At 40.3% G+C, this 26,925-nt stretch overlaps 1 protein-coding gene and 1 long non-coding RNA gene across 3 annotated transcripts in view; one reads left to right on the top strand and one right to left on the bottom strand.

The window, feature by feature from the left end:
* Window positions 1–21,025, top strand: part of LOC124861209 (semaphorin-5B-like) — a 45,171-nt gene extending 24,146 nt beyond the window's left edge. Inside the window, exons 10-22 of the mRNA XM_047354739.1 lie at window positions 4,567–4,774; window positions 4,867–5,074; window positions 7,044–7,161; window positions 7,241–7,425; window positions 7,517–7,660; window positions 7,743–7,890; window positions 8,117–8,342; window positions 9,576–9,797; window positions 9,877–10,047; window positions 12,749–12,898; window positions 13,035–13,070; window positions 17,473–17,684; window positions 18,992–21,025. Of these exons, the coding sequence (XP_047210695.1) occupies window positions 4,567–4,774; window positions 4,867–5,074; window positions 7,044–7,161; window positions 7,241–7,425; window positions 7,517–7,660; window positions 7,743–7,890; window positions 8,117–8,342; window positions 9,576–9,797; window positions 9,877–10,047; window positions 12,749–12,898; window positions 13,035–13,070; window positions 17,473–17,684; window positions 18,992–19,153 (2,190 nt within the window). The 3' untranslated portion in view covers window positions 19,154–21,025. The remainder of the gene's footprint in view (window positions 1–4,566; window positions 4,775–4,866; window positions 5,075–7,043; window positions 7,162–7,240; window positions 7,426–7,516; window positions 7,661–7,742; window positions 7,891–8,116; window positions 8,343–9,575; window positions 9,798–9,876; window positions 10,048–12,748; window positions 12,899–13,034; window positions 13,071–17,472; window positions 17,685–18,991) is intronic.
* LOC124861212 overlaps window positions 1–26,925 on the bottom strand; it is an 86,776-nt gene that overhangs the window by 24,485 nt on the left and 35,366 nt on the right. Inside the window, exons 2-3 of one of the 2 annotated variants that reach the window (XR_007036562.1) lie at window positions 9,737–9,975; window positions 4,634–4,748 (exon numbers count right to left, since the gene is read on the bottom strand). This is a non-coding gene — a long non-coding RNA (uncharacterized LOC124861212). Of the gene's footprint in view, window positions 1–4,633; window positions 4,749–9,736; window positions 9,976–26,925 lie in introns of those variants that run through there. The other variant, XR_007036561.1, reaches the window with a different exon arrangement.

The following is a 26,925-nucleotide window of genomic DNA, read 5'->3' as shown; positions in this document are numbered from 1 at the left end:
ACAACCAAAAAATTGTATCATCAGCAGAAACAAGAAACCTTTTAACTGACCAATTTGTACACAATGCTATTATCACGATAACTGGAAAATGGCCTTTAATTAGTAAAATTATGTTTGTTATCTGCTGTATGTAATGGGAGACATTGGCTATTTTTATTTTGTCTGGAAATGTATCTGTTCTGAATGATACAATTACATGTATATGCTACTGGAGACATAATTCTATCAATTACTTTCTTTACCATAATAATATCAGTATCATCGGTATCTGTTGAAAATGCATTTCTAAATATATTAACTATTTATATAATCTCTCTTTCTTCTACGACTTTCAGAAGAATTAAATTAGGATTTTTCAGTCTACATTCACCAACACCATTCTACCCAGGCAGTGTATTCTTTATTTCCTTCAAAATATTTGGACCCATGCTGACAAAGACATCATTAAATCTGTTAACTACCTCATTCCTATTTGTCATAGACATATTATTTTCTTGTGAAATAACCTAGACCATTATCCTTGGATTGTTTATTTGTAATAAAACTGATATATGCCATTAATTTTAGTGTTGTTCTAATTATCTTCTAGTATTTTATTATAATAATTTTACATTCCCTTCTTTTACACTTTTGTCTGTTTTGTTCTGCATTTTATAAATTTCCATCCATCCATCCATCCATCCATCCATCCCCCTTTTGTATTTTCACCTTATTTTATGTTATTTTTATCAAATAATTTTATATCATTCATTTCATAAAGTGAAACTCATATTATATAGATTCATTACAAAGTATAATATTTCAAGCCTTTAATTATTTGATGGCGCCGACGACGGCAGCCTCGGTGCTTCGCTCTCTCTTTGTTTTTGTATTTTGTGTGTTTTTATGTTTTTCAAGCCACAATCCTGTGGTCTCATTCAGTCAAGAGGAACTTCTCAACATCAGAGTCCTCTCTTGGGTTTTTTTCACCATCTTTCATTGATCCGAGGTTCACTGAGCTCCTGGCGAGTGGAGCTGCGGCTCTATACGGGATTCTGCGCCGAAAACGGCGGAGGGGAAAGCGTGCTGGTAAAGCTCCGCAAAAGAGGACTTCGCACACCCCTTCCTTCAATCCACCTGACAAATGTCCGCTCTTTCAACAACAAGATGGACGAGCTGCTTCTTCTCACCGGTAAAAACACGGACCTCCGCGGATCAGCGGTTCTCTGCTTTACCGAGACATGGCTGAGTGAAAACATCCCGGACCGCACATTGCTGATGCTGGACTTCCAGCTGCTCAGAGCGGATCACAGCGCGGAGCTATCGGGGAAGAGGCGAGGAGGCAGAATCTGCTTTTATTGAAATGAAGGTTGGTGCAGAGACATAAAAGTGCTGGGAAAACATGTAGCCTGGATCTGGAGTCATTTTCCATAAACTGTAAACCGTTTTATTCACAGAGAGAGTTTTCCTCGTTTATAATAATCGGCTCATATTTTCAACCGCATGGCTGCACTTCTGCTGCTGAAAAACATCTTGCTGAGCTGATTACAGACCTGGAGAAAAAATACACGGACTCTTTCATCCTAATACTGGGAGATTTTAACAGAGCAAACCTCTCAAATGAACTCCCCAAATACAGACAGCATATTAAGTGTCCCACCAGAGACAAAAACACACTGGACCAATGTTACACAGCTTTAAAGGACTCATATCATGCTGGTACCAGGGCTGCTCTAGGCTTTTCAGATCATTATCTAATCCACCTCATCCCAACCTACAGACAGAAACTAAGAGCTTCCAAACCCAAGGTTCACACTGTTAAGAAGTGGACTGAGGAATCAAAGCAGATGCTACAGGCCTGCTTTAAATGCACAGACTGGACTGTTTTTGAAACCTCAGCCACTGACCTAAACCAACTAACTGATGTGGTGACATCATACATCAGTTTCTGTGAGGACATGTGTGTGCAGACCAAGACCTTCTGCACCTTTGGGAACAACAAGCCATGGTTTACTCCACACCTCAGGAATCTGCACAGGGAAAAGGAAGAAGCTCACAGCAGTAGAGATTGGGCGCGGTACAGGCAGGCCAGGAACAAACTAACAAAAGAGATCAAAGTAGCTAAGAGAAGCTACAGTGAGAAGCTGAAGAACAGCCTTTCTACTGGTGATACTTCAGCTGTATGGACTGGTCTGAGAAACCTGACTGCCTACAAGAGCTCCTCCACCCATCCTGAACAGCGTCGTCTCCTGGCTAACCGTCTGAATGGCTTCTACTGCAGACATGACAAGAAGCCATTCACACCTCAAATCATCTCCTCTACATCCCATTGAGGAACAAATTCCTCCCATAAAACAACCAACCCCCCACCATCAGATCCTCTGCCTGCACTAAAGATCTCTGAGGAAGAGGTAAACAGGCTCTTTCAGCGCATGAAAACAAAGAAAGCTGGAGGACCTGATAACGTCTCCCCATCATGTCTGAAAGCCTGCACACATCAACTCACTCCGATCTTCACAAGGATCTTCAACAAGTCACTGGAGACGTGTGAGGTCCCCTCCTGCCTCAAACGATCCACCATCATCCCGGTTCCCAAGAAACCCACCATCCTAAGATTAAATGACTACAGGCCTGTAGCCCTGACATCTGTGGTCATGAAGTCCTTTGAGCGGCTGGTGTTGAAGCACCTGAAAGACATCACAGGCCCCCTGCTGGACCCCCTGCAATTTGCTTACCGAGCAAACAGGTCGGCAGATGATGCTGTTAACTTAGGTCTACACATCTTGCAACACCTCGACCACCCAGGGACGTACGCCAGGATCCTGTTTGTAGACTTCAGCTCGGCCTTCAACACTATCATACCAGACATCCTCCACCAGAAGCTCACCCAGCTCAACGTCCCAGCCTCCACCTGTCAGTGGATCAACAGCTTCCTGATGGACCGACAGCAGCAGGTGAGACTGGGGAGCATCTTCTCCCGATCCAGATCAATAAGTACTGGTGCCCCCCAGGGGTGTGTTCTATCCCCACTCCTCTTCTCTCTGTACACAAATGACTGCACCTCATCGGACTCGTCCGTGAAACTCCTTAAGTTTGCAGACGACACCACTGTCATTGGTCTGATCCAGGACGATGATGAGTCTGCATACAGACAGCAGGTGGATCGGCTGGTACACTGGTGCAGTCAGAACTACCTTGAACTCAACCCACTCAAGACTGTGGAAATGGTGGTGGACTTTCAGAGAACACCACCCCCATACACCCCCCTCACCATCCTCAACAACACTGTATCGGCCGTGGACCACTTCAGGTTCTCAGGAACCACCATCTCTGAGGACCTGAGATGGTCTTCGCACATAGACACTGTTAGACTGTACTTCCTGAGGTAACTCAAGAAGTTCAACCTTCCACAGGAGCTGCTGGTCATCTTCTACACTGCCATCATTCAGTCTGTCCTGTCTTCATCCATCTCAGTGTGGTTTGGCTCATCCACAAAACAGGACAGGTCCAGACTGCAATGAATAATCAGGACTGCAGAGAGAATAATCAGAGCTGACCTTCCCTCCATCCAGGACTTATACAGGTCTAGGGTCAGAAAAAGAGCTGCTAAAATCTCTGCAGACCCCACACACCCTGCACATAAACTGTTTAGAGTTTTACCTTCAGGCCGCCACTACAGAGCACTGTTTACTAAAACCAGCCGCCACAAAGACAGTTTCTTCCCCCAGGCTGTTTCTCTGATGAACATTCAATAGAGTACAAAACAACAGCATACAGATGTTGCAAATGCACCTTTTCTATTAGATATGTGTATATTGTACATTGTAAATTGTAAATTTGTATATTCTGTAATGCAGAATATTGCATTGCACATTGTATATTGTACATTGTAAATTGTAAATTTGTATATTCTGTAATGCAAAAACAGAACAAAAGAGCAAAGTGTACCAGAGTCAAATTCCTTGTTTGTATGCACGAACTTGGCAATAAAGCTGATTCTGATTAATATGGCTTACAGATAATGAAAATCCAAAAATCAGTGTCTCAGAAAATAAGAATATTGTACTAAAGTTATAGCAAATTCATAGAAAGTTGAGTGGAAGGAAAAAGTATGGTCAGAAAACGGGCAAGAGCAACAGGGATAATGGCCGGGATCAAGCAAGATTCATTCAAGAATTTAGGGGTTTTCATTTTCTGTATGACATAATCATCAAAATCACAAAGAACAAAAGCTTGAAATATTTTACTCCGTGTGATGAATCTATAAATGAATATCACCTTATTAAATGGGTGAAAGTATAAAACTTTTTTACAATATTATATATTTTTGAAATGTACCTGTATTTTTTCAAAATTGTCCAAAATGGACCGATGACTCAATAGTTTTTCAGTAAATGGTTCAACAGTGGGGCCAGAGCTAATATGCACATTTATAAAGCTTGTGATACTAACACAGCTGAAAGAAATGCTCAGGACAGAGAAATATTTAAAGGAATATTCTCTCACTTTTCAATGTCAAATGGAGAATTACAAGATCAAAAACAGAAAGCTTCCAACTGTGTCTTTTTTATTGATCCCCCCCTTTAGTGCGGCATACTGGAGGAGGACGGACCCGGGGGAAACCTGACAGAGCGCAGTCTTCAGGATGCACAGCGGCTCTTCCTCATGAGCGATGTTATCCAGCCCATCACAATCAACCCTTTGCTCACACAGGACAATGTGCGCTTCTCCAAGCTGGTGGTGGACATCGTGCAGGGCCGAGATGCTCTCTACCACGTCATGTACATTGGCACAGGTGAGAAAGGAAGATTAGTTCCCCGTAAAATTAGTGAGCATTTCCTACATATGTTTTTTACTATAAAATCTGATTTGGTCTGATTCAATCAGAGTATGGCAGCATCCTGAAGGCTCTGGCCACAACCAACAAAAGCCTTCATGGCTGCTACCTTGAGGAGTTCCGGATCCTGCCTGAGGGGCAAAGAGGAACAATAAAGAGTTTAAAACTCCTGCACAAGGATAGGTCGCTGTTTGTGGGGCTGGATGACCGACTGGTGAAGATCCCGTTGGAACGTTGCTCCAGTTATTCAGCCGAAAGGTACAAGCTGACTGCCTTGTGAATGAGACTCAGGTTTGCCAGCCAGTGCCTTGCAAAAGTGTTACCAGCTTTGAACATCTATAGATTGAAATTCTTCTGTGAACATCAGTTATCAAGTGTTGCCACATATTTTCAGTTAGATTTGGGTCTGGACCATTCAAATAGTTCAGTAAATAAACAAGTTTGCAGTTCTGCCATACCCTTTCCATTTACAGATGATGGTTTGAAGAGAGCTCTGTGAGAGGTTCAAAGCTAAAATGATTTAATAGATGACTTTAGTTGATGGAGCTGAATTTTATGTAGTGGTTTTAGAGTAAAGCGAGCTGAATAAAAACGCACCCTAATATTTTTATCTGTAAACTATTTTGAAAATCCTTAATCAATTCCCTTCGACAATTATGCATTAGTTTGTGATGTTACATTACATAAAATCTAAACTGAATATGTTGAAGCTTGTGGTTGTGACAAAATTTGAAAAGTTCAAATCGTGTCTCTTGCAATGTACTGTGAAATCAATTAAAAGCTTAAATGCATCCCTTGTTACTCTTAAATCCTCTGGTTTAAAGTGCCTGTAACATCAAATTTTCATGATAAATTCAATTACATTTATGGAAAGGAAATATTGATAAAATATTTTAAAAAGTAAATTCATGCCAATGCTAGTTTAGAAACATGGTCATAAATTTCACTAAAAAGGCATTTCCAGACTACTCCCTTACGATTTTGATGCGCTCTTTTATGACGTCAAAGGGGAACCCCGACAATGGCTGACATAACTGACAGCATTTAGAATCTGATCTTTCTTTAGATATATTTCAGTCACTATCAGAGAGAGACGAAGCAGAGTCAGGGTAAGAAAGTCAGCTGTCATCAGAGCACAAATGATGCGACCTGCGGACGGCCAACTAATTCCACCAGTCTATTTTTGCAGGATGCCGGAGCACGACCGGAGCACGGAGTCAATCTGCATGAATTATAATGCACCATCAGGAAACAGAACGAGCACAACATTCAGATTTTAAAAATAATTCACTAAAGACGGACTAGATCTCGCTATATTAATAAGTACACATATATTTATACATACACATGTATGTATTAGCAGTTGTTTACATTAGATCAATTAAATCAGTTCCTGGGCTATATACACTAACTAAGGTAAACAAATATTAAATGCACCAAACTAAGCACCAAATGTAGCTTTGCTGCACTCAGTGTACTCACCCATTGTAGAACAAACCACATGAAAATATCTAGATGGATAAAATGAAAAATGAGGCGGTTTAACTTCCACAGAATGAGTTGTTTTGGACTTGCTACTGCATTTATCACTGGCTTTTTTTGCTCGATCTGCGTATGGTTCTTGGAGCTCCTCCGGGCTTCGCAGCGGACCGGATCTTTTCTTTGGTGATCTTTTTACATCAGATGCACTGAACAGCGTTGGTATAGGCTCTGCTTCAACATTCTTCTTCGTCTGTCAGATATCCAGACCTCTGACATAATTTCTCTTGTGAATTCAAAAGTCCTCTGATCACAACTGGCTGTGCTTGGTGGGACCAGCCCATCTGTCCCTCATCAGTTTTTCAGCTCTGATCCTCTTCACTTCAGGAAACTAGTGAAGACTAATGGCTTCTGTCGTAGTATTGCTGCACCGTTTCACCATATTAACGCTGTTTTTAATGCAACTTGGCTTCTACCGGAACCATTTACCATTGATGCTCACACAATGAAAGACCAGAGACTTCCCCTTAGATGTAATTTCTGGGTGACTTTGGACTTGCAAAATTTAACATCAAAATGTCACAATTGTCTTTTATAACATCTTTAATCCTAATATCATGTCAATTACTGCCCAATTGCTTCAATATATAGATGTTTTCTTTCAATTTCTGCATTTGTAGGAAAACCGTGTCCCAGGCACTTTAAAGGGAGCTACAAAACAACGATAAAACTTTTGTCTCTGCGTTAGGAACTGCTTGGACGCTCGGGATCCTTACTGCGGATGGGATCTCGAACAGAAGCGCTGCACCACCATCGAGGAGAGCTCCAACATGAACCAGTGGATCCAGAACATCACTGAATGCCCAGTAAGAACAAGCTCTAGATGTCATACTAACCTCTGCATTCCAGGAAAATAGTGATTAAGTCTTATATGACCCCCTGGAGGTGAGGAACCTAACGCAGGACGGTGGTTTTAGTCCCTGGGCAGCATGGCGGACTTGTAACCACGACGATGGGGAGGGGACTTTTAGCAGCTGCAAATGTCGGTCCCGCTCGTGCGATGGACCAGTGGCCAGATGTGGAGGGGTAGAATGTAAAGGTCCAACCATACAAGTTGCAAACTGCTCCAGGTAGAGTTAATTTTATTAGAGAGTCCGATGCATCCTAAACTGCTTATGTACCGGTGGCTAATCTTGACCCTTCCTGCTTCTATTAACCCAGAAACGGAGGTTGGACTCCCTGGTCCTCCTGGGGTCAGTGCAGCAGTAGCTGCGGCATCGGATTTAATGTGAGGCAGCGGTCCTGCAACAACCCGGCACCTCGGCACGGAGGGCGAATCTGCGTTGGCCAAGGTCGGGAAGAGAGGTGAGGAATGTCTTTGCTGCAGCCGCTGCAAACGCAGTCAGTGCTGACAGCGGAGATGCTGCACGTCTTTGTGATTTTGCAGGCTGTGCAACGAGAAAAAGCCGTGCCCCCTGCCTGTGTTGTGGACAGCTTGGAGCCCCTGGGCTCACTGCAGTGCTGAATGTGGTGGAGGGGTCCAGTCCAGGACTAGAAACTGTGAGAATGGGAACAGCTGCCCTGGATGTGCAATGGTACTAAAGTGCTTCTAATGAATAAAATAAAATGTATTCAATGGAAGAAATCTTTAGAAAATCTACATATTTGGTTTTTGAAACAAACCGATCTATTGAAAAATCGAATTTTTTTTAATGTTTTCAGCTACTTACTTGTGCATAAGTGCCTCAAATAAAAGTGTGTGTACTTAAATATCCACAAATACAATTAAGAGTTTTGAGATTCGTTTATACTGTTTTCCAGGAGTACAAAGTCTGCAACCTGGAGAGTTGCCCCGAGGTTCGCCGCAACACCCCATGGACCCCCTGGATGCCAGTCAACGTCAGTCACGATGGGTCACGGCAGGAGCAGAGATTCAGGTACACCTGCCGGGCACCGCTTCAAGACCTCCAGCAGCTCCAGCTGGGCAAGAAGAAGCTCGAGACCCGTTTCTGCCCAAATGATGGTACAGAAGCTTGCCAGACTGATTGTGAGTACTGGAGACGATAGCAAAACAACACTGAAGAATATTTACCAGTAAAGCCAAATTTCTTCCTGACTGTGAGTTAACAGCCTTCAATGTCTCTCAGTGTGGAGGTATCTAGATCCCAGTTTGATTACTAGGAGGGTAATTGGGGTTGTTTTAGTTTGAATCTGATACTTGTGGTTATTGAACCCTAAAAACCAGTCCAACAGCTTGGTTTTCTAACTCTCTGGTCTTCAGACAGCTTACAGATGTGGAAAAAGATGGAATTTGAGCATGCTCCTTCTTTCCTTCCTCCACACTCATATTTTCTTCTTTCCTTTCCTCATCATTTCCTTTATTCCTTTTTTATTTCTTCCTTGGTACTTTCCTTTCTTCTGTAGTTCCTTTGTTCCATATTCTTCCTTCCTACCGTCTTTCATCATTTTTACATCATCACAACTTTACTTTTTCTTCCTGCCTTCTATCTTTTATTTCCTCCCTTTTCTATTTTCCTTTCTTCTTATTTGCATTATTTCTTTCGCTATTTCTTCTTACTTCCCTCCTTCATTTCTTCCAACTTTCCTTTCTTCCTTTCTTTACTCTTTCTTGTCTACAATCCTTCTTTTCTTAGTTCTTTCCTTTCTTCCTTTTTCTAAGAATTTTGGATATGAAAAAATTTAGAAACCATTTGATTACACCTTGATGAATCACTGTAAGGATATAGATTTACACGTCATCGATTCTGTACACACTTCAGAGCATTAATTCTTTTTCAGTTTTTGTTATTTCCCAAAGGGAAAATGTTCCTTTCATTTATAAATCTGTTCAGGTCCTTATGATTAAAATATCTGTATTGTGTGTCAGTTGATTAGCTGCTCTAAAGGAGTTAACCTGAAATAAAGACGTCTGTTGGCTGTTTTTGAAAGCTACAGAACTGCTTTGGATTCATTTGTAAATAATTTGTGATTGTGGGTGTCTGTGTGTGCTCTCTGGATGCTCAGTTTGACCCATATTGCACCTTTTTAATTAATATTTCATGACACACTGTCTGCTGAGTCTAGCGGGGAAAATACTGGAGCCTATGGCTCTTTACTTGAACTCATGGACAACTTAGAGGATTGGAGTTTCTGAGCTGATTAGTTATACAACAGAACAAGTCTTATGTTAGGATGCATTATCAGACCTGAATTTGTATATTGCTTTTAGGATTTTTGAAATTTATTGGCCAAATATAACGGTATTTCTTTGGATTTCTAGCTCTGGTTGAAGATTTGGTCCGGACTATTGGCAGAACTATGTCCCAGCCCCAAGGTGCTCTATGGGGACTTTGGGAAACATGGTCCAGCTGCTCCCAGCAATGTTCCAGAGGTTTCCGAACCAGAAAACGTAGCTGCTCTACATTAGAGGGCAGAACTAACCTGGCAGCTTGTGCTGGATCCCCAGTGGAATATCAGGACTGTAACACTCACCCCTGCCCAGGTAACAGCACACTTTAGTCACTCTAGCTTCAGCACCACAGCACACTAAATCAATATTTTATTATATGTGTGCTTCACAGTGAGTGGAGCCTGGTCGTGCTGGACTGCCTGGTCCCAGTGCTCATCCAGCTGTGGAGGCGGCCACTATCAGCGAACTCGGACATGCAGCAGACCGGCCCCTGCAAATGGAGGAGACATTTGTATCGGCCTGCATACAGAAGAGGCCCTCTGTAATATACACCCCTGTGAAGGTATTCAGTGCATGCAATGCAAAATGAGATACGACAGATCAATAAAATCAGACTTGAGACATGGTGGTAGCAGAATCATGCCCGTGGGGCTGTGTTTGCAAGAAATGTGAGAGTACAGGGGCGTGGCGCTGATGGTGTAGGGGTTAAGCGTGTGACCATGTGCAGAGGCTACAGTCCCTGGACCCGGTGACATTTGCCGAACATCTCCCCCTCTTTCCTGTCTGCCTAATGTCAAAAAAATAAAAAATAAAGGCCATTATTGCTGAAAAAATATCTTAAAAAAAAAGAAATGTGGGGGTTCACCTTCCATCAGGAAAATAACCCTAAAAATAACATCAAAGCTCATTGAAATGGTTTGGATCAAAGCATACATGCCATGTATGCCACACTTTTCAGATTTTTACATGTAAACAACAAAATGTGCACTGCTCTGTGTAGGTTTACCAAGTAAAATGCCTATAAGATACACTGACGTTGGTTTTGTGACAAAATGTGGAATGGTAAAGGGGTATAACTCCATTGAAAGGCTGTGTATGCTTTACAAAACTGTTTGGCTAATTAATGTCTTTAATCAGAATAAAGTTTCAGCAGTTAAACTGTGCATATATTATTCACAGTGCCTTGCAAAAGTACTCGGCCCCCTTGAACCTTTCAACCTCTTGCCACATTTCAGGCTTCAAACATAAAGATATAAAATTCAAATTTTTTGTGAAGAATCAACAACAAGTGGGACACAATCGTGAAGTGGAATGAAATTTATTGGATGTGTCAAACTTCTTTAATAAATAAAAAACAGAAAAGTGGGAGGTGCAATATTATTACTTTGTAGGGCCACCCTTTACTGCAATTACAGCTGCAAGTCTCTTGGGGTATGTCTCTATCAGTTTTGCACATTGAGAGACTGAAATTCTTGCCCATTCTTCTTTGCAAAACAGCTGGAGCTCAGTGAGGTTGGATGGAGAGCATTCATGAACAGCAGTCTTCAGCTCTTTCCACAGATTCTCGATTGGATTCAGGTCTGGACTTTGACTTGGCCATTCCAACACCTGGATACATTTATTTGTGAACCATTCCATTGTAGATTTGGCTTTATGTTTTTGATCATTGTCTTGTTGGAAGATAAATCTCCGTCCCAGTCTCAGGTTTCTTGCAGACTCCAACAGGTTTTCTTCCAGAATGGTCTTGTATTTGGCCCCATCCATTTTCCCATCAATTTTGACCATCTTCCCTGTCCCTACTGATGAAAAGCAGGCCCAAACCATGATGCTGCCACCACTAAGGTTGACAGTGGGGATGGTGTGTTCAGGGTGATGAGCTGTGTTGCTTTTATGCCAAACATATCGTTTTGCATTGTGGCCAAACAGTTTGATTTTGGTTTCATCTGACCAGAGCACCTTCTTCCACATGTTTGGTGTGTCTCCCAGGTGGCTTGTGGCAAACTTTAAACGAGACTTTTTATGAATATCTTTGAGAAATGGATTTCTTTTTGCCACTCTTCCATAAAGGCCAGATTTGTGCAGTGTACGACTGATTGTTGTCCTATGGACAGACTCTCCCACCTCAGCTGTAGATCTCTGCAGTTCATCCAGAGTGATTATGGGCCTCTTGGCTACATCTCTGATCAGTCTTCTCCTTCTTCGAGATGAAAGTTTAGAGGGACGGCTGGGTCTTGGTAGATTTGTAGTGGTCTGATACTCCTTCCATTTCAATATGATTGCTTGCACAGTGCTCCCTGGGATGTTTAAAGCTTGGGAAATCTTTATGTATCCAAATCCGGCTTTAAACTTCTCCACAACAGTATCTCAGACCTGCCTGGTGTGTTCCTTGGTCTTCATGATGCTCTCTGAGCTTTGAACAGAACCCTGAGACTATCACAGAGCAGGTGCATTTATATGGAGACTTGATTACACACAGGTGGATTCTATTTATCATCATCAGTCATTTGGGACAACATTGGATCATTCAGAGATCCTCACTGAACTTCTGGAGTGAGTTTGCTGCACTGAAAGTAAAGGGTCCCAAATAATATTGCACGCCCCACTTTTCAGTTTTTTATTTGTTAAAAAAGTTTGACAGATCCAATAAATTTCATTCTACTTCCCGATTGTGTCCCACTTGTTGTTGATTCTTCACAAAAAATTAAAATTTTATATTTTTGATGTTTGAAGCCTGAAATGTGGCAAGAGGTTGACCAGTTCAAGGTGGCCGAGTACTTTCGCAAGGCACTGTAAAAGCCAACTTTATTACCATGGCAAATGAAAGTAAGTGAATTTTCATCCAGGTCTCCGCAGCTTTTAATGATTTATTTTTATTTACACATTAGTCCTTCCTTTTAAATGTCTCAATTTATCTTTTAATTTAATTAAAACTGTAACTGCCATTTAGGAATTGATATTACCTGTCCTGTACAGAAGTTATTTTAATTTTTCAAAATGTTGACACCATAAATATGCTGTACAGATTTAGTGTGTCACCACAGGATGTACAAATGGAGCTTAAATGGACACTGCTGGGAAATCTCCCACAAACAGATCAATATTTGCATTGAGAAGAAAAATATTTGGGGTGTGGTAGGCTGGACTAGCATGCAGAGGCTGAAAGAAAAGAAGGGAAAAAAATCGGTCTAGAACTAAAACAACTTTACATCCATCTATTTTGAGCAAAAAAAGTTTTTTATTGTTTCTATGGACCGTGTTGGCAGGCTGGGGTGAATGGACAGACTGGGGTGAGTGTGACGACGAGGGTCTGCAGCATCGCAGCCGTCGCTGTGGGGAGGAGAGGGAGGCTGAGGCCAGCCTCTGCCAGAGAAACCTTACTCAGTCCAGACCATGCCAGCCACATGAGGTGCCAGGTAAGCAGGTGTTGCTACCAGGAAACTGCTTTAGCAAAATAGCTGCATGGTGCAAATTTCTGTGGAGAGGCAATAAATGTGATTTTTGTTGACAAGATCAGTGTTTCTTCTTTTAACTCTTTCTGTCTGTCTTCAGTGATTTTACCTGGACAGGAGAACCAGAACTGTGGAAGTAAGTCAGGTTTTTTATTTTGTTTTAACGCTCTCTGTTTGTTCTGACTGTATACATTGGGAAAACGTCTTCTCAGGTCACATATTTCTAAAGACCCTGTTAAAATTCAAATCAGATATCGCTAAGAATTCGAGTAATCAACACATACAACAAAGTCAAAACCCCAAATTCGTAATTAAATGAAACAGCACAGGGAACATGCTTACTGGGATTTTTCTTCAGTGCTTAGTAGAAAAGCCTTTGTTGATAATCTTAAAGGCGCTTCCTGTATGGAAAAACTAGTTGCATGCATAGCTGAGATGTGTTTTTGACCCATTGTTTCAGGTAAAGTGTCTTCAACTCTCAAAGGTTTATGAGTTGTCTTCTAGTACCTCTGATCTTCAGTTCTTTGTATAGATTTTCAAATATACCCAAGTCAGGTGATAGGCTGGGCAATTCCAAAAGATTTATATTCCTTCTTTGAAAACAACTGTGAGTTTCATTTGCTGTGTATTTGGGATCCTTGTCTGGATGAATTATTTCCTCATTAGATCCAATACACAAGCCTCAGAATTCTTTTTCTTCAGCAGTGGAGTCGTATGCAGTGAATGTACATAGAGGCCACAGAGGTTGAGAGCAGGACGTATTGTTTTCAAGGAAAAACTGCACCTGGATTCAAGGTCTCTCAATGGTACCTTTGTCAGACACCTTGCGAGGGGCACCTAGTCGTGGAAAGATTAAGGTGGATTATAGCCACTACAGTTCTCACTGGAAAACGTAGAAGCCTAAAAATATGTTTCCAACCAATAGCATTAGTATGTTCAATACTTATTTTTCACACTGTACACAACACAGGTAAAACAATATTGGTATTTCTTTATGACTTTGAGTTGGCTGAAATCAGTGATCATTGTTAATGTTTTGACAAAGTTCCAATGCACCTGATGGATGATATTAATTTATAATTTTTATTAGATTATGTTTGTTCAGAGAGAAAAAATAAAATCTTTTGTCAAAAAATAATTGTTCCTTTTTTACAAAATCACGCATTGTGGTACCATTTGCAATTCCTATCAAATAAATTAAACTAAAGAATGCTTAAATTTATAATTTACTTTTTTAAATTCAATCAATGTTTAGAGAACAGCCCGGCCCAGCTCCGTCTGCGGAAACGGCGCTCCCGAGACCAGATGTTTATGTGGATTCACGTGCTTTCTGGGAGTTCACACGAGTACTACCCCAAACATTTAGCAAGTCTTTCATAAACAAAGCCTTTATTTTGACCCAGTGTCACTGGTTATGAAGTAATGTTCAAGTTTCAGAGCATGCAGGCCAAACAAGAGAGGAAAATCCCTGTCTCCTCCTTTCTGTTGCTATCCCCCTAAATGAGTAAAAATAGCTATGGATTTCGTTTTCTATGGCAAAACTCATTATCCTTGCGCATAACTATACTTTCTCATCCTCAAATAGCAACTTGTTTCCTCGTTTTTCTGTTTTTTTTCTCATTTTGTTTACACTAGTCAAGTTAGCGTATGTTGGTGGGTTGATTTTAGTATGAAATTCACCGTCTGGCATCCTGTTTGGCTGGTAAAATTCATGAGTTTGATGCAGAAGCCGCTGCGGCGTCCGGCCAATCTTCCTTCTTGCAGAAACAGTTTGTCAAACCGCACAGCTTTGGTGACCGCAACCGCACTGAACTGTGGCTGATGTGAGTGTACACATTGATTTTAATGATTTGGGTTCCTTGCAGCGCACACACCGCAGCTGCACCGGAACTGCACTGTGCTCAGTGTGAGTATGGTGCAGTTCTGGTGCACCGTGCTCAGTGTGAGCCCGGCGTCAGAGTTCCCAGATCGAGTTTGCTAAAAGCAATTTGGATTTTAAATGGAAACTTGGTTAGATGAGACAAAGATTGAACTTTTTGCCAAAAAACTTTCAATGTGGGTACAGTGTAAAAAAAGGATGTATTTGTGAAAAAAGATCCTCAAGCCCAGTGTATGATAGAGGATCTGTGAGATTGAGGGCCTGTTTCTGTGGCCCTGGGAACATTGTTGGCAACATAAACTAATAATAAAATACCAGAGCATTTTACATAAAAATCTGGTGGCCTCTGCCAAAAACTGCAAATGGGTTGCCATTGCTTTAAAACAGGACAACAACCCAAAATGCATGGGCAAACTAATGCAGAAAAGTTTCACCAGACACAAAATCTATCTTCTTTTATGAGCATCTCAGTCTCCAGACCTAAACTATGGAGCTGATAAATAGAGCTTAAAGAGATCATAAGAGAGGACCAAAAAACTATCTAAAACTATACTGTACTGTCCCATATATCAGTGGCAGATGCTGGTCTTTCAAGGAGGGGAAGCTCAATTTCAAGATTGCTGATTCGCTCATTTCACTGTAAATCAAAAAGGGATTCAGCCTCAAACAGATCATCCAATCAACATGCATAAGTTGAGTGTCCTGGGCAGCCCAGGCCGGCCCACTGCCCCATAGACCCCCAGAGAGGCTGAGCGTCCGATGGGCGGGACAAAGCCCAGCATTTTTGCTTCGCTATCGAACTCACTGTATAAAGCATTGTGAAGCTGCGGGAATGAGTGAGAGGAAAGGCGCGTCGTTACCAGTGATAAGAAGCTGATTCTGAACAAAATTTGAGCGCGTTGTAGCGCATATTTAGTCAATGACATGTACACACAACAGTATATATTTGATCACTAATTTTTTGACATTTTAGGGGAAGCTGAGCTTCCCTTGCAGTCTTAGAGCAATCGCCATATACACACACACACACATATATATATATATATACACACACATATATACACAGTACAGAGCAAAGGTTTGGACACACCTTCTCATTCAAAGAGTTTTCTTTATTTTCATGACTATGAATATTGTAGATTCACACTGAAGGCATCAAAACTATGAATTAACACATGTGGAATTATATACTGAACAAAAAAGTGTGAAACAACTGAAAATATGTCTTATATTCTAGGTTCTTCAAAGTAGCCACCTTTTGCTTTGATTACTGCTCCACACACTCTTGGCATTCTGTTGATGAGCTTCAAGAGGTAGTCACCTGAAATGGTTTTCACTTCACAGATGTGCCCTGTCAGGTTTAATAAGTGGGATTTCAAGCCTTATAAATGGGGTTGGAACCATCAGTTGTGTTGTGCAGGAGGTGGATACAGTACACAGCTGATAGTCCTACTGAATAGACTGTTAGAATTTGTATTATGGCAAGAAAAAAGAAGCTAAGTAAAGAAAAACGAGTGGCCATCATTACTTTAAGAAATGAAGGTCAGTCAGTCCGAACAATTGGGAAAACTTTGGAAGTGTCCCCAAGTGCAGTCGCAAAAACCATCAAGCACTACAAAGAAACTGGCTCACATGAGGACCGCCCCAGGAAAGGAAGACCAAGAGTCACCTCTGCTGCGGACGATAAGTTCATCCGAGTCACCAGCCTCAGAAATCGCAGGTTAACAGCAGCTCAGATTAGAGAACAGGTCAATGCCACACAGAGTTCTAGCAGCAGACACATCTCTAGAACAACTGTTAAGAGGAGACTGTGTGAATCAGGCCTGCATGGTAAAATAGCTGCTAGGAAACCACTGCTGAGCACAGGCAACAAGCAGAAGAGACTTGTTTGGGCTAAAGAACACAAGGAATGGACATTAGACCAGTGGAAATCTGTGCTTTGGTCTGATGAGTCCAAGTTTGAGATCTTTGGTTCGAACCACCGTGTCTTTGTGCGACGCAGAAGAGGTGAACGGATGGACTCTACATGCCTGGTTCCCACCGTGAAGCATGGAGGATGACCTGGCCTCCACAGTCACCGGACCTGAACCCAATCGAGATGGTTTGGGGTGAGCTGGACCGCAGAGTGAAGGCAAAAGGGCCAACAAGTGCTAAGCATCTCTGGGAACTCCTTCAAGACAGTTGGAAAACCATTTCAGGTGACTACCTCTTGAAGCTCATCAACAGAAGGCCAAGAGTGTGTGGAGCAGTAATCAAAGCAAAAGGTGGCTACTTTGAAGAACCTAGAATATAAGACATATTTTCAGTTGTTTCACACTTTTTTCTTCAGTATATAATTCCACATGTGTTAATTCATAGTTTTGATGCCTTCAGTGTGAAGCTACAATATTCATTGTCATGACAATAAAGACAACTCTTTCAATGAGGTGTGTCCAAACCTTTGGTCTGTACTGTACACACACACACGCACCTCTATGTACTGTTTACTCCATTTTTAAACTTTTGTCAATTTTACAAAAGATTAGCAGACATATCCTCAAACTCCAAAACCTTCAGCATAGGGTGTTTCCTGAGGTACAAATGTTAATCAGTGTAGCTATTAATGCCACACTGGACTACAAGGGTATCACCTCTTCCACTTCCTCCTCTCTGTTTCCAGCTTTTACCTTGTTCCAGTTGGTGGCAGTGGGCTCTGCCAGCTTCTTTGCTGCAGCTCTCCTCTCAGGCTTGGCATACTCCTACTGCCACCACCTGAACCGACCATCGGCAGAGTCAGCCGTCATCCATCCCAGCACACCCAACCACCTGACGTACAACAAGCAGGACAACGTCGCGCCAAAGAACGAGAAGTATATCCCCATGGAGTTTAAGGTGGGCAAGCTCCAGTTTTGATTAGTATTTCCCCCACTTATAGATCTCTTCTGTTTTTGTCACATTTTTCAGCTCAAACTAACTTTAATATGAGATAAAAATAACCTGAGTGAATGCAAAAAGTAGTTTTCAAAAAATTATTTCATTTGAGGAAAAAGAGCTATCCAAACCAACCTGGCCCAAAGTAAAAAAGTAATTGCCCCCTAAATGTAACACATGGTTGCGCCACCCTTGGTGGCAACATCTGCCATCACGTGTTTGTAATAACTCGCAATGAGTCACTGTGGATGAACTTTAGCCCACTCTTTACAGTAGAATTGCTTTAATTCAGCCACATTAAACAGCCTGTTTAAGTTCAAGCCACATCATATCAACTGGATTTAAGTCCTGGCTTTGTCAAAGGTAACTCAAGCAAACGCACAAATTTGCTTGAACATAAGATCATAACTAATGGTTAGACATTTTTGCAGGGTTTCCAGGTAGAGGTTTTCATCATTTACAGCAATTCATTCAGGTTCTGAAGAAGTAAAGCAGCTGCAGAGCATTACACTATCACCACCATGTTCGACTGCTGTTCTTTTCTAAAATCCTGATTGTTTCATGCCATATATCTCAAACGTTTCACAGATTTCCTTCCACAAATGTCTCAGGGATCATCAAAATATATTTGGCAAAGGTGAAACAGGCCCTTGACTTCTTTAAGGTCAGCAGTGGTTTTGACCTTGAAACCCTGCCATGGAGGCCATTTTTGTCCCGTCTCTCTTTCTTATTGTTTAATCATAAAGTCTGACCTTAACTGAGGCATAGGAGGCCTGCAGTACTTTAGATGTTTTGGTTTCTGTTGTGACTTTCTCGATCAGTCATTAAGCTGTTCCATTTGTGGATAATGGCTCTCACTGTGGTTCAAAGAAAACACAAAGCCCTAAAACTGGCTGTAAAACCTTTTCCGATAGATGTCAATGATTTTCTTTTTCGAATCTATTGATGAATTTCTTTAGATTAGGGCATGATGTGTTGATTGTTTTTCAATCTTATCGCCTACTTTGTGGTGTCATACTGTTTCTACCCAAGTGATTTCTTGATTCTACAGGTACGGGAGTAAACAGGCATGCGTATAGTTGGTTAAGTTGAACAGATTATGTGGTTAATAACAGTTAGTTCATGATTTATTAATTACTGACCAAAAAACAAAGACACAAAAAAATCTATACGGGGGTAAATACTTTTCACAGCACTGTAAATACTCCAATTAGTTTAAGTTTTTTTTTTCATTTGTACCCCTTTTAAACACTCTCTTCATGCTGCAGACGCTTAACAAGAACAATCTTCACGTGAACGATGAGACATGCAACCACTTCTCCTCCCCGATGGCCTCCAGCAACATGTTCACCACCACCTACTACCCTCCCTGTGTAAGCAAGTATGACTTCAATCCAGACTCGCCCTGCAGGTCCTACATTCACAGCTGAGAGGAGCCCACCTCTGTCCTTTTTTTCTTCTTATCGACCCGATGAACTGCTTCCTCGTCACCATAATAAGAGAAACAACATGAAAGTAAAACATCAAAATATTATTCTGTCAATTTTTCTTGGGGTTATAGTAAGAACACACAGGGTCAGGTCACTCTAAATGCAGTTAAAGCATGTTTAAATGTAGTTATTTACTCAGTCCATCTGAAGTTTTATTTAAGGTACAGTTTCACCCAGTCATCACATTTTCTATTTAAGGAGAAACATCCTAACCTCACATCAAAGTGTGGACAGTTTTTAATTAAAATCTGCTAAATCATTGTTTTATATAATACTGTGTCTTCATCTGACAAATGTGCCCCAATCCTCCATCACCTCTCCCTGTTCCCCCACGTTTCCAACATTTGCTCGGCCTGAAGGTGTAAAAATTAGGATAGAGAAGAACAAAGCTGAAATGTCTACCTAAATCAAGAAATGACCACAACTTCAGTATTAGATTTTCTAAAATTTTGGTTTTCTAGAATTTTCTCCACAATCTTCTACATATACAGGTACAACTCAATAAATTCTAAATAATATGATTAAAAATGTAATGTATTTAAGTAATTCAATTCAAAAAGCCTAACAGTTAATGTACTACAGACACAGTTACATAGTTCAAGCATTTATTTCAGTTAAATTTGATAATACTGGAAATCTCAGTAATAAAAACCCAAAATTTTGTTTCTCTGAAATTTAGAACATTACATAAGAGCAATAAAAATAATTTCATACAGATATGTAATGGTATGACATACAAAATTTGCTGACTTGACTCTCTAAAACCTTCCAAGCACCTACTCAATAATCTGTTTCACTGCATATTAATAGAAAGTTGAGAGGAAGGAAAAAGTTAGGTAAATAAGTGCAGAAGGAACACAAATACCTGCTGTGATGAGAAGATTGTGAAGCTAAGCCGCTATTAAAGCACCTGGGCTTTCCTAACACCTGAGCAGGGACACAGGCTTATCTCCATGCCATGTTGTAATTCATGCAAAAGGAGCCCTGACCAAGTACTGAATGCAAATACTGTACAGAACATGGACATACTTCTCAGGAGGCTGACGTTTCTGTATTTAAAAAATAATTTTATTGCCCTTATGTAATATACTATTTTAAGAAAGTAAATCACCAAAATGAACAGAAATCCAAAATGTCATTCCGTATCTATATGACACACGTTTCGCTTTTTCAATGGAATTACTGTGACAAATACATTTTTTGATGAAATTCAAATTTATTGAGAAGCACCAATATTTTTTTTTAAGTCAATCACAAACAAAGAACAGCGTTTGGTTGGGTTGACTCACGAGGCACAAAAACACCACTGACAAAGGCTCACTGGAATCCAAAAAAAATGCAGCAGCCTTCAACTCAATAAGGAGGATGTGTTTTCCAACGTACTCCCTGAAAACTGTGCTACAGTAAGACTGACAGAAAGGATTCAACCTCCAGAGCTGTACATCACCTGCAGAAACTCTCCATACCTGGATTGGCTACAATTTAACAAGAACCATCTACCTGTTGTGTGAACTTTATACATTTTTTTCCCAGTATACTCAGAGACCCTCCTGGGCTGCAGGCTGGTTTACACCCAGCTGGGAAACAGACATGCACACTGTGAATGGATTTATGCTTTGATGTGCAGATTTGTTGCTCACTTGCTTTAATTTTTGTGTCAAACCTACAATGAAAAGAAGACTAAATAGAAAACTTTATGATCCACTGTTCGTTGTTTTTTAATCAGCAGAATGTATAAATAATCTTACAAGTGTTCAAAGATGCCACGGTTGAATATTTGAGGAAATGAACATAAAATTTTATCCAACTATATCTGGGCTGTGTACGGTTCTGGTTCAGACGTTTGCATACACAGCATCATAGGTAGGGGCTCAATAATAGCTTCAGGGTTTTAAAGATGCATCTAAATTGTTCTTCTTCCTGAGTAGAATTATTACACAACAAATATCTTCACCGAAGTTTAAAAACAACAACCCGGTTTGAATTTATTGTGTTTTTAATCAACAGAGAATCAAAGTTACAGGCTCATATACAGGGGTTGGACAATGAAACTGAAACACCTGGTTTTAGACCACAATAATTTATTAGTATGGTGTAGGGCCTCCTTTTGCGGCCAATACAGCGTCAATTCGTCTTGGGAATGACATATACAAGTCCTGCACAGTGGTCAGAGGGATTTTAAGCCATTCTTCTTGCAGGATAGTGGCCAGGTCACTACATGATACTGGTGGAGGAAAACGTTTCCTGACTCGCTCCTCCAAAACACCCCAAAGTGGGTCAATAATATTTAGATCTGGTGACTGTGCAGGCCATGGGAGATGTTCAACTTCACTTTCATGTTCATCAAACCAATCTTTCACCAGTCTTGCTGTGTGTATTGGTGCATTGTCATCCTGATACACGGCACCGCCTTCAGGATACAATGTTTGAACCATTGGATGCACACGGTCCTCAAGAATGGTTCGGTAGTCCTTGGCAGTGACGCGCCCATCTAGCACAAGTATTGGGCCAAGGGAATGCCATGATATGGCAGCCCAAACCATCACTGATCCACCCCCATGCTTCACTCTGGGCATGCAACAGTCTGGGTGGTACGCTTCTTTGTTGCTTCTCCACACCGTAACTCTCCCTGATGTGGGGAAAACAGTAAAGGTGGACTCATCAGAGAACAATACATGTTTCACATTGTCCACAGCCCAAGATTTGCGCTCCTTGCACCATTGAAACCGACGTTTGGCATTGGCATGAGTGACCAAAGGTTTGGCTATAGCAGCCCGGCCGTGTATATTGACCCTGTGAAGCTCCCGACGGACAGTTCTGGTGGAAACAGGAGAGTTGAGGTGCACATTTACTTCTGCCGTGATTTGGGCAGCCGTGGTTTTATGTTTTTTGGATACAATCCGGGTTAGCACCCGAACATCCCTTTCAGACAGCTTCCTCTTGCGTCCACAGTTAATCCTGTTGGATGTGGTTGGTTCTTCTTGGTGGTATGCTGACATTACCCTGGATACCGTGGCTCTTGATACATCACAAAGACTTGCTGTCTTGGTCACAGATGCGCCAGCAAGACGTGCACCAACAATTTGTCCTCTTTTGAACTCTGGTATGTCACCCATAATGTTGTGTACATTTCAATATTTTGAGCAAAACTGTGCTCTTACCTTGCTAATTGAACCTTCACACTCTGCTCTTACTGGTGCAATGTACAATCAATGAAGACTGGTCCAATTAAGCCATGAAACCTCCCACTCTAAAATGACAGGTGTTTCAGTTTCATTGTCCAACCCCTGTATATACACACACCCCGTTTAATATCTGGGTACGTTTCCTCTAACAAGTTGCACCGTGACCATCAACAAGCTACTGGTACATTTCTGGCTGAAGGCCCAGCTTTCTACTGTTTAGTTGTTGATTGGAGGTAAAGATCAAGAATTTGGAGGTAGATCTTCTTCATTATCCCAATGCACCGGTACCACTGACAAACCCACAGTATGATAGTACCACCACCATGCTTGACAGTTGCTGCAGTGTTATTTTGTTTGAAAATATCATTGCAATCTTGGTTTTATGCTTATTTCAACCTGCAAAAGAACAGTTCAAATAAATCACTATAAGCCCCAAATTATTGGTTAAAAAAAGTTTTCTTTCTGTGGTCCTTAGAAAAATCTCGACGAAAAAGGTTTCCAACATTCAGACACCTTCAAGATTACTTTTAAAAATAGGAACCAAACATCTTCGTAAACTATGGGAACAATTCAGCTTTGGTTTGCCAAACTGCATAGAAATAAATACAAAAAAATACAATGAAGTTACTCTATAAAGTGTAAATATTGTTTTTATGTGCTGTTTTTGGCATAATCTTGAAACGATCTCTTAGGGATCATTTATTGTTTGATTAGTTAAAACAAATATAAAGTGATGCAAAATTAAACAAAACTCTTACATCTCTTGTATGTAGTGCTTGGAAAAAAATATTTGCATCCATACAGATTTCCTCTTGTTTTTCCATTTTTAATTAGACTTATTTGTTTTAGATCCTTTTTCAGACAAAGACAACCATAAAGCCATTTTCAAATTAAGACATTTTTTAGCTGCCTAATCAGTCAAGACTTAAACCCGACTTAGATGCTGTGGCACGAACCTAAAGTTAAACATGCCGTTTATGCCATAAACACAATCATTTGAAATCAGTACATATGTGTTAAAACTAAATACATATGTATTTAGTAAGAAAATTAAGGAAATTAGGCATAACTAGGGTTAACTCTGTCTGCTAAATTGCAGCAAAAGCCTTTTAATGTGATCCTTGGTATGCTGAGCATATGCATCAACAGGCATTAGTGGCAGATTTGCCACAATAGTAGACAAAAAGCTCAAGTCTTAGAGGGGTTAAAGAATAAACCGAAGAATTTTTTTAAGGAGGTAAAAACTATTCCAATGTACTGTACCATCATGAAGGCTGTAATTAACTGCATCATTTTAAGCATGAATTTGTCCCAGGGTTTCTACGTTGGCATGCATTAAGCAACCAGGTCACTAATAAAACTGGAAATATTCAAAGTTTTACATTTTTGCACTTTTAGCTGAATTGCTGCACTTTCATTAATCAAATGAATGAACTGGAAAATGTTCCAATTGTACTTGTTTTCACTTTTTTCTGCATCTACTGCCAAATTATGATATTTCTTTGCTAGACAAATTATTTGAATATTCTAGAAATTATATAAGATTATAATGTAGCAACTGCAAAGCCACGTCTTTTAAGTTTGTGACAAATTTCATTCACTTCTTGGTGCTGTAGCAAAACCCCAATGTGTACCTACCTGCCCCTATTTAACAAAGTTTGTACTTATTTCCTCCAGACAAAACTGCAGACTGGATCATTTGGATTTCTAAAGACTCCAACTGAAATTTGTATTTTCTAGTCTCTTATTTTTTAAATCTTGATCTGCAAGAAACTGTGTTTTTTTTCTGTGCCATGTTGACAATATTGTGTGCGTCTAAATCAGGGCATCTGCATACAATGAATTACACGCTTTCAAAGATAGATTGCCTTGCAAAAGTATTGATCCTGTAATACCTTCTCTCCTGCAGAAAAGCATTCCCACAGGATGGTGCTGCCACCGCCATGTTTCACAGTGGGGACGGTGTGTTCAGGATGATGTGAAGTATTATTTCTCAGCCACGTGTAGCATATGCCATGTAGGCCAGTAGGTTCTATTTGGATTTATAAAATTCTAATTTGTCGAATGCAAAACTATTAATTGTCCTGGTAACAGATTCTTCCATCTGAGCTGTGGATCTCTGCAGATCCAGTGGAGCTCCTGGCTGCTTCTCTGGTTAATGCTCTCCTTGTCAAGCCTGCCAGTTGAGGTGGAGAGCCATATCTTGTTAAGTGTAAGGCATAAAGGCCCCTGAATACAAATGCACACCGCACTTTTAAGCTTTTTATGTGTAAGAAACATTAAAAAACCATGTATCATTTCCCTTTGACTTTACAAGTGAACACTACCTTTAATTGGTGTTTTACATAAAATCCCAATAACTCCACTGGAGTTTGTGGTTGCAACCTGACAAAATGTAAAATAATTCAAGAGGTATGAATACTTTTGCAAGGCCCTGTACAGAATGCATGTTTTTTAGACTATAAAGTTGTATTTATTTGGCAAAAAAAGAGTACAAGTATTCAGATAAGAAGCAGCAAACACTGTAATTTGGATAGAGATCTGTTACACACTTAATTCATCCCCCCATGCCATGCTCAAGGAACCCTAAAACAAATTGTCTTGTTCTAAAAAAAAATCAAAAAACTGAAAAAGAAAAACTTGCTTGATGTGAATTTGACTGAACACTGCCTTTTTGGGACACTGTAAACTTTTGGTACTCTATATTTTTGTATAATGCACACTGTGATAAAAATCCAGGTGAATAAATGAATTTTGATGCCAATATTTTTCATTATTTGTGAAATCCAAAAAACATATCTTTCTCAGGCTGACCAGATGAGTTTTGGCATTTTTTGATGATATTTCCTTTATATGTTCTATTTTATATTAAGTTGTTTTTCTTGCTCACACTTTAAATATTTCAGATGACAGAAAATGTAATTATTGAGGCTAAAGGACTGCGGTCGAGACACCAGGTTAAGTTCTGAGGCTCCCTGTACAGCCCTACTTCTATAAGTTTAAGAATCTGTTAAATGTAAATGTAACTGTGCCCATTGTGCATCTACAGGACATCAGATTAGGTAATTTATTTATCAAATAAGTGATATTAAGAATTATGGCTGTGTTCATTGCATCATTGAGTGCGTCATTAAGTACAGAGGATGCTGGAAGTCGAAGGCCAACAGCCGGGTGACATTTTCTAAATTTGGATTTCCTTTACAGCATCTGAAATACAGAACTTGTGCAGAGCAAAATATTAATGCTGACCTTCGTCATATAAAAAAGTTTGATTTTGTATAAGTTAAATAGTACAAATACAGTTTGGAAGGTCAGAAAAACATTTTGCAAAAACAGCGTATTATTTTGAGAGCGACTTGCACCGCTAAACTAAAAGTTAATTTGTCGGAATGATGAGCTGAAGTAGGCAGGAGAGCAAAGGTCAAAGCTAAGAGGCAGTGGTGGGGACAGCTAGCCAAAAAGCTAGCTTGACTAACCCATATCCGGCTAACTAAAATATTAGTTTTGCCAACGCTAAACCATTATACAGATAAAAAATTAGCTGAAGCTAACATGAACTGCTAAACACTAAGACGACTGTCAGTCATCTTTCATAACTTTAAGAATAACTGAACACTTCATAACTGCAGTTCAAAACTGCCTTGAGCTGGCTGCTGTTGCGTAGCACAATGACGTTATGTGTACACATAGTAAGCCTGACAGACGCTTTGAGGCATGTCCACAACAGAAAGGAACAAACTTGTGAATTTTTTTAACTGACTTAAAGTTGGCGAAACCTAACTTAGTCAGCAAAAACATTAATCCGCTAAACTAAAAATTTGTTCCATTTTTTGCCCAGTACTAGTAGGAGGTGTATGGGCAAACAGAAGGAGGCACAAGCTACTCATATTCAGTGACCCATCTTCCTTTCTGTTCTGTTAGGTGATGTCTTAAATATTTATGTTGCCTGTAAGAGAAGAGAAACACAGAAATGCATGGAGGTCTGGTTTTTGGTCTTGTGCTGCATGTTGACTGTGTTGCTACTTTTTGAGGGCAGGTTAGAAGTGCAGAACTAATAAATAATAGAAGTAGAAAAAGCTCCTAAAAAGGGACTGGATAAGTGGATTCCTCTTAGAGCCTTTATCCAAACACGTGAAACGTAAACAGGCACACTGTGGATGCAATGGTCTCAGGCTTTAATCAGAGCCTCCATCAGATCAGAACCAGCTTTTTTTTTCCAAGTTTGTGAACACAAGGAATTTGGCCTTGATTCTACTTTGCTCTTAATGAGGACGTTTGTTTTACAAATATAAAAGAGAAATAAAATAAAAAAATTTAAATGTGTATATATACAATATTTTATGAAAAAGAAAGACATGGATTTTGCAACTAGCACTCTGTAGTGCTGACCTGAAGGTAAAAGTCTAAACAGTTTGTGTCCAGGATGTGTGGGGTCTGCATAGAGGTTAATTTCCCTTTTCCTGACCCTAGAACTGTATTGGTACTGGATAGATGGAAGGTCAGTCCTGATGACTCTCTGCAGACCTG

The sequence above is a fragment of the Girardinichthys multiradiatus genome, chromosome 24, assembly GCF_021462225.1.
Source record: "Girardinichthys multiradiatus isolate DD_20200921_A chromosome 24, DD_fGirMul_XY1, whole genome shotgun sequence".
In the NCBI taxonomy this organism is placed as follows: Eukaryota; Metazoa; Chordata; class Actinopteri; order Cyprinodontiformes; family Goodeidae; genus Girardinichthys; species Girardinichthys multiradiatus.
Note: the sequence above shows the minus strand (reverse complement) of the source record. Positions and strands in the feature narration are given on the sequence as shown.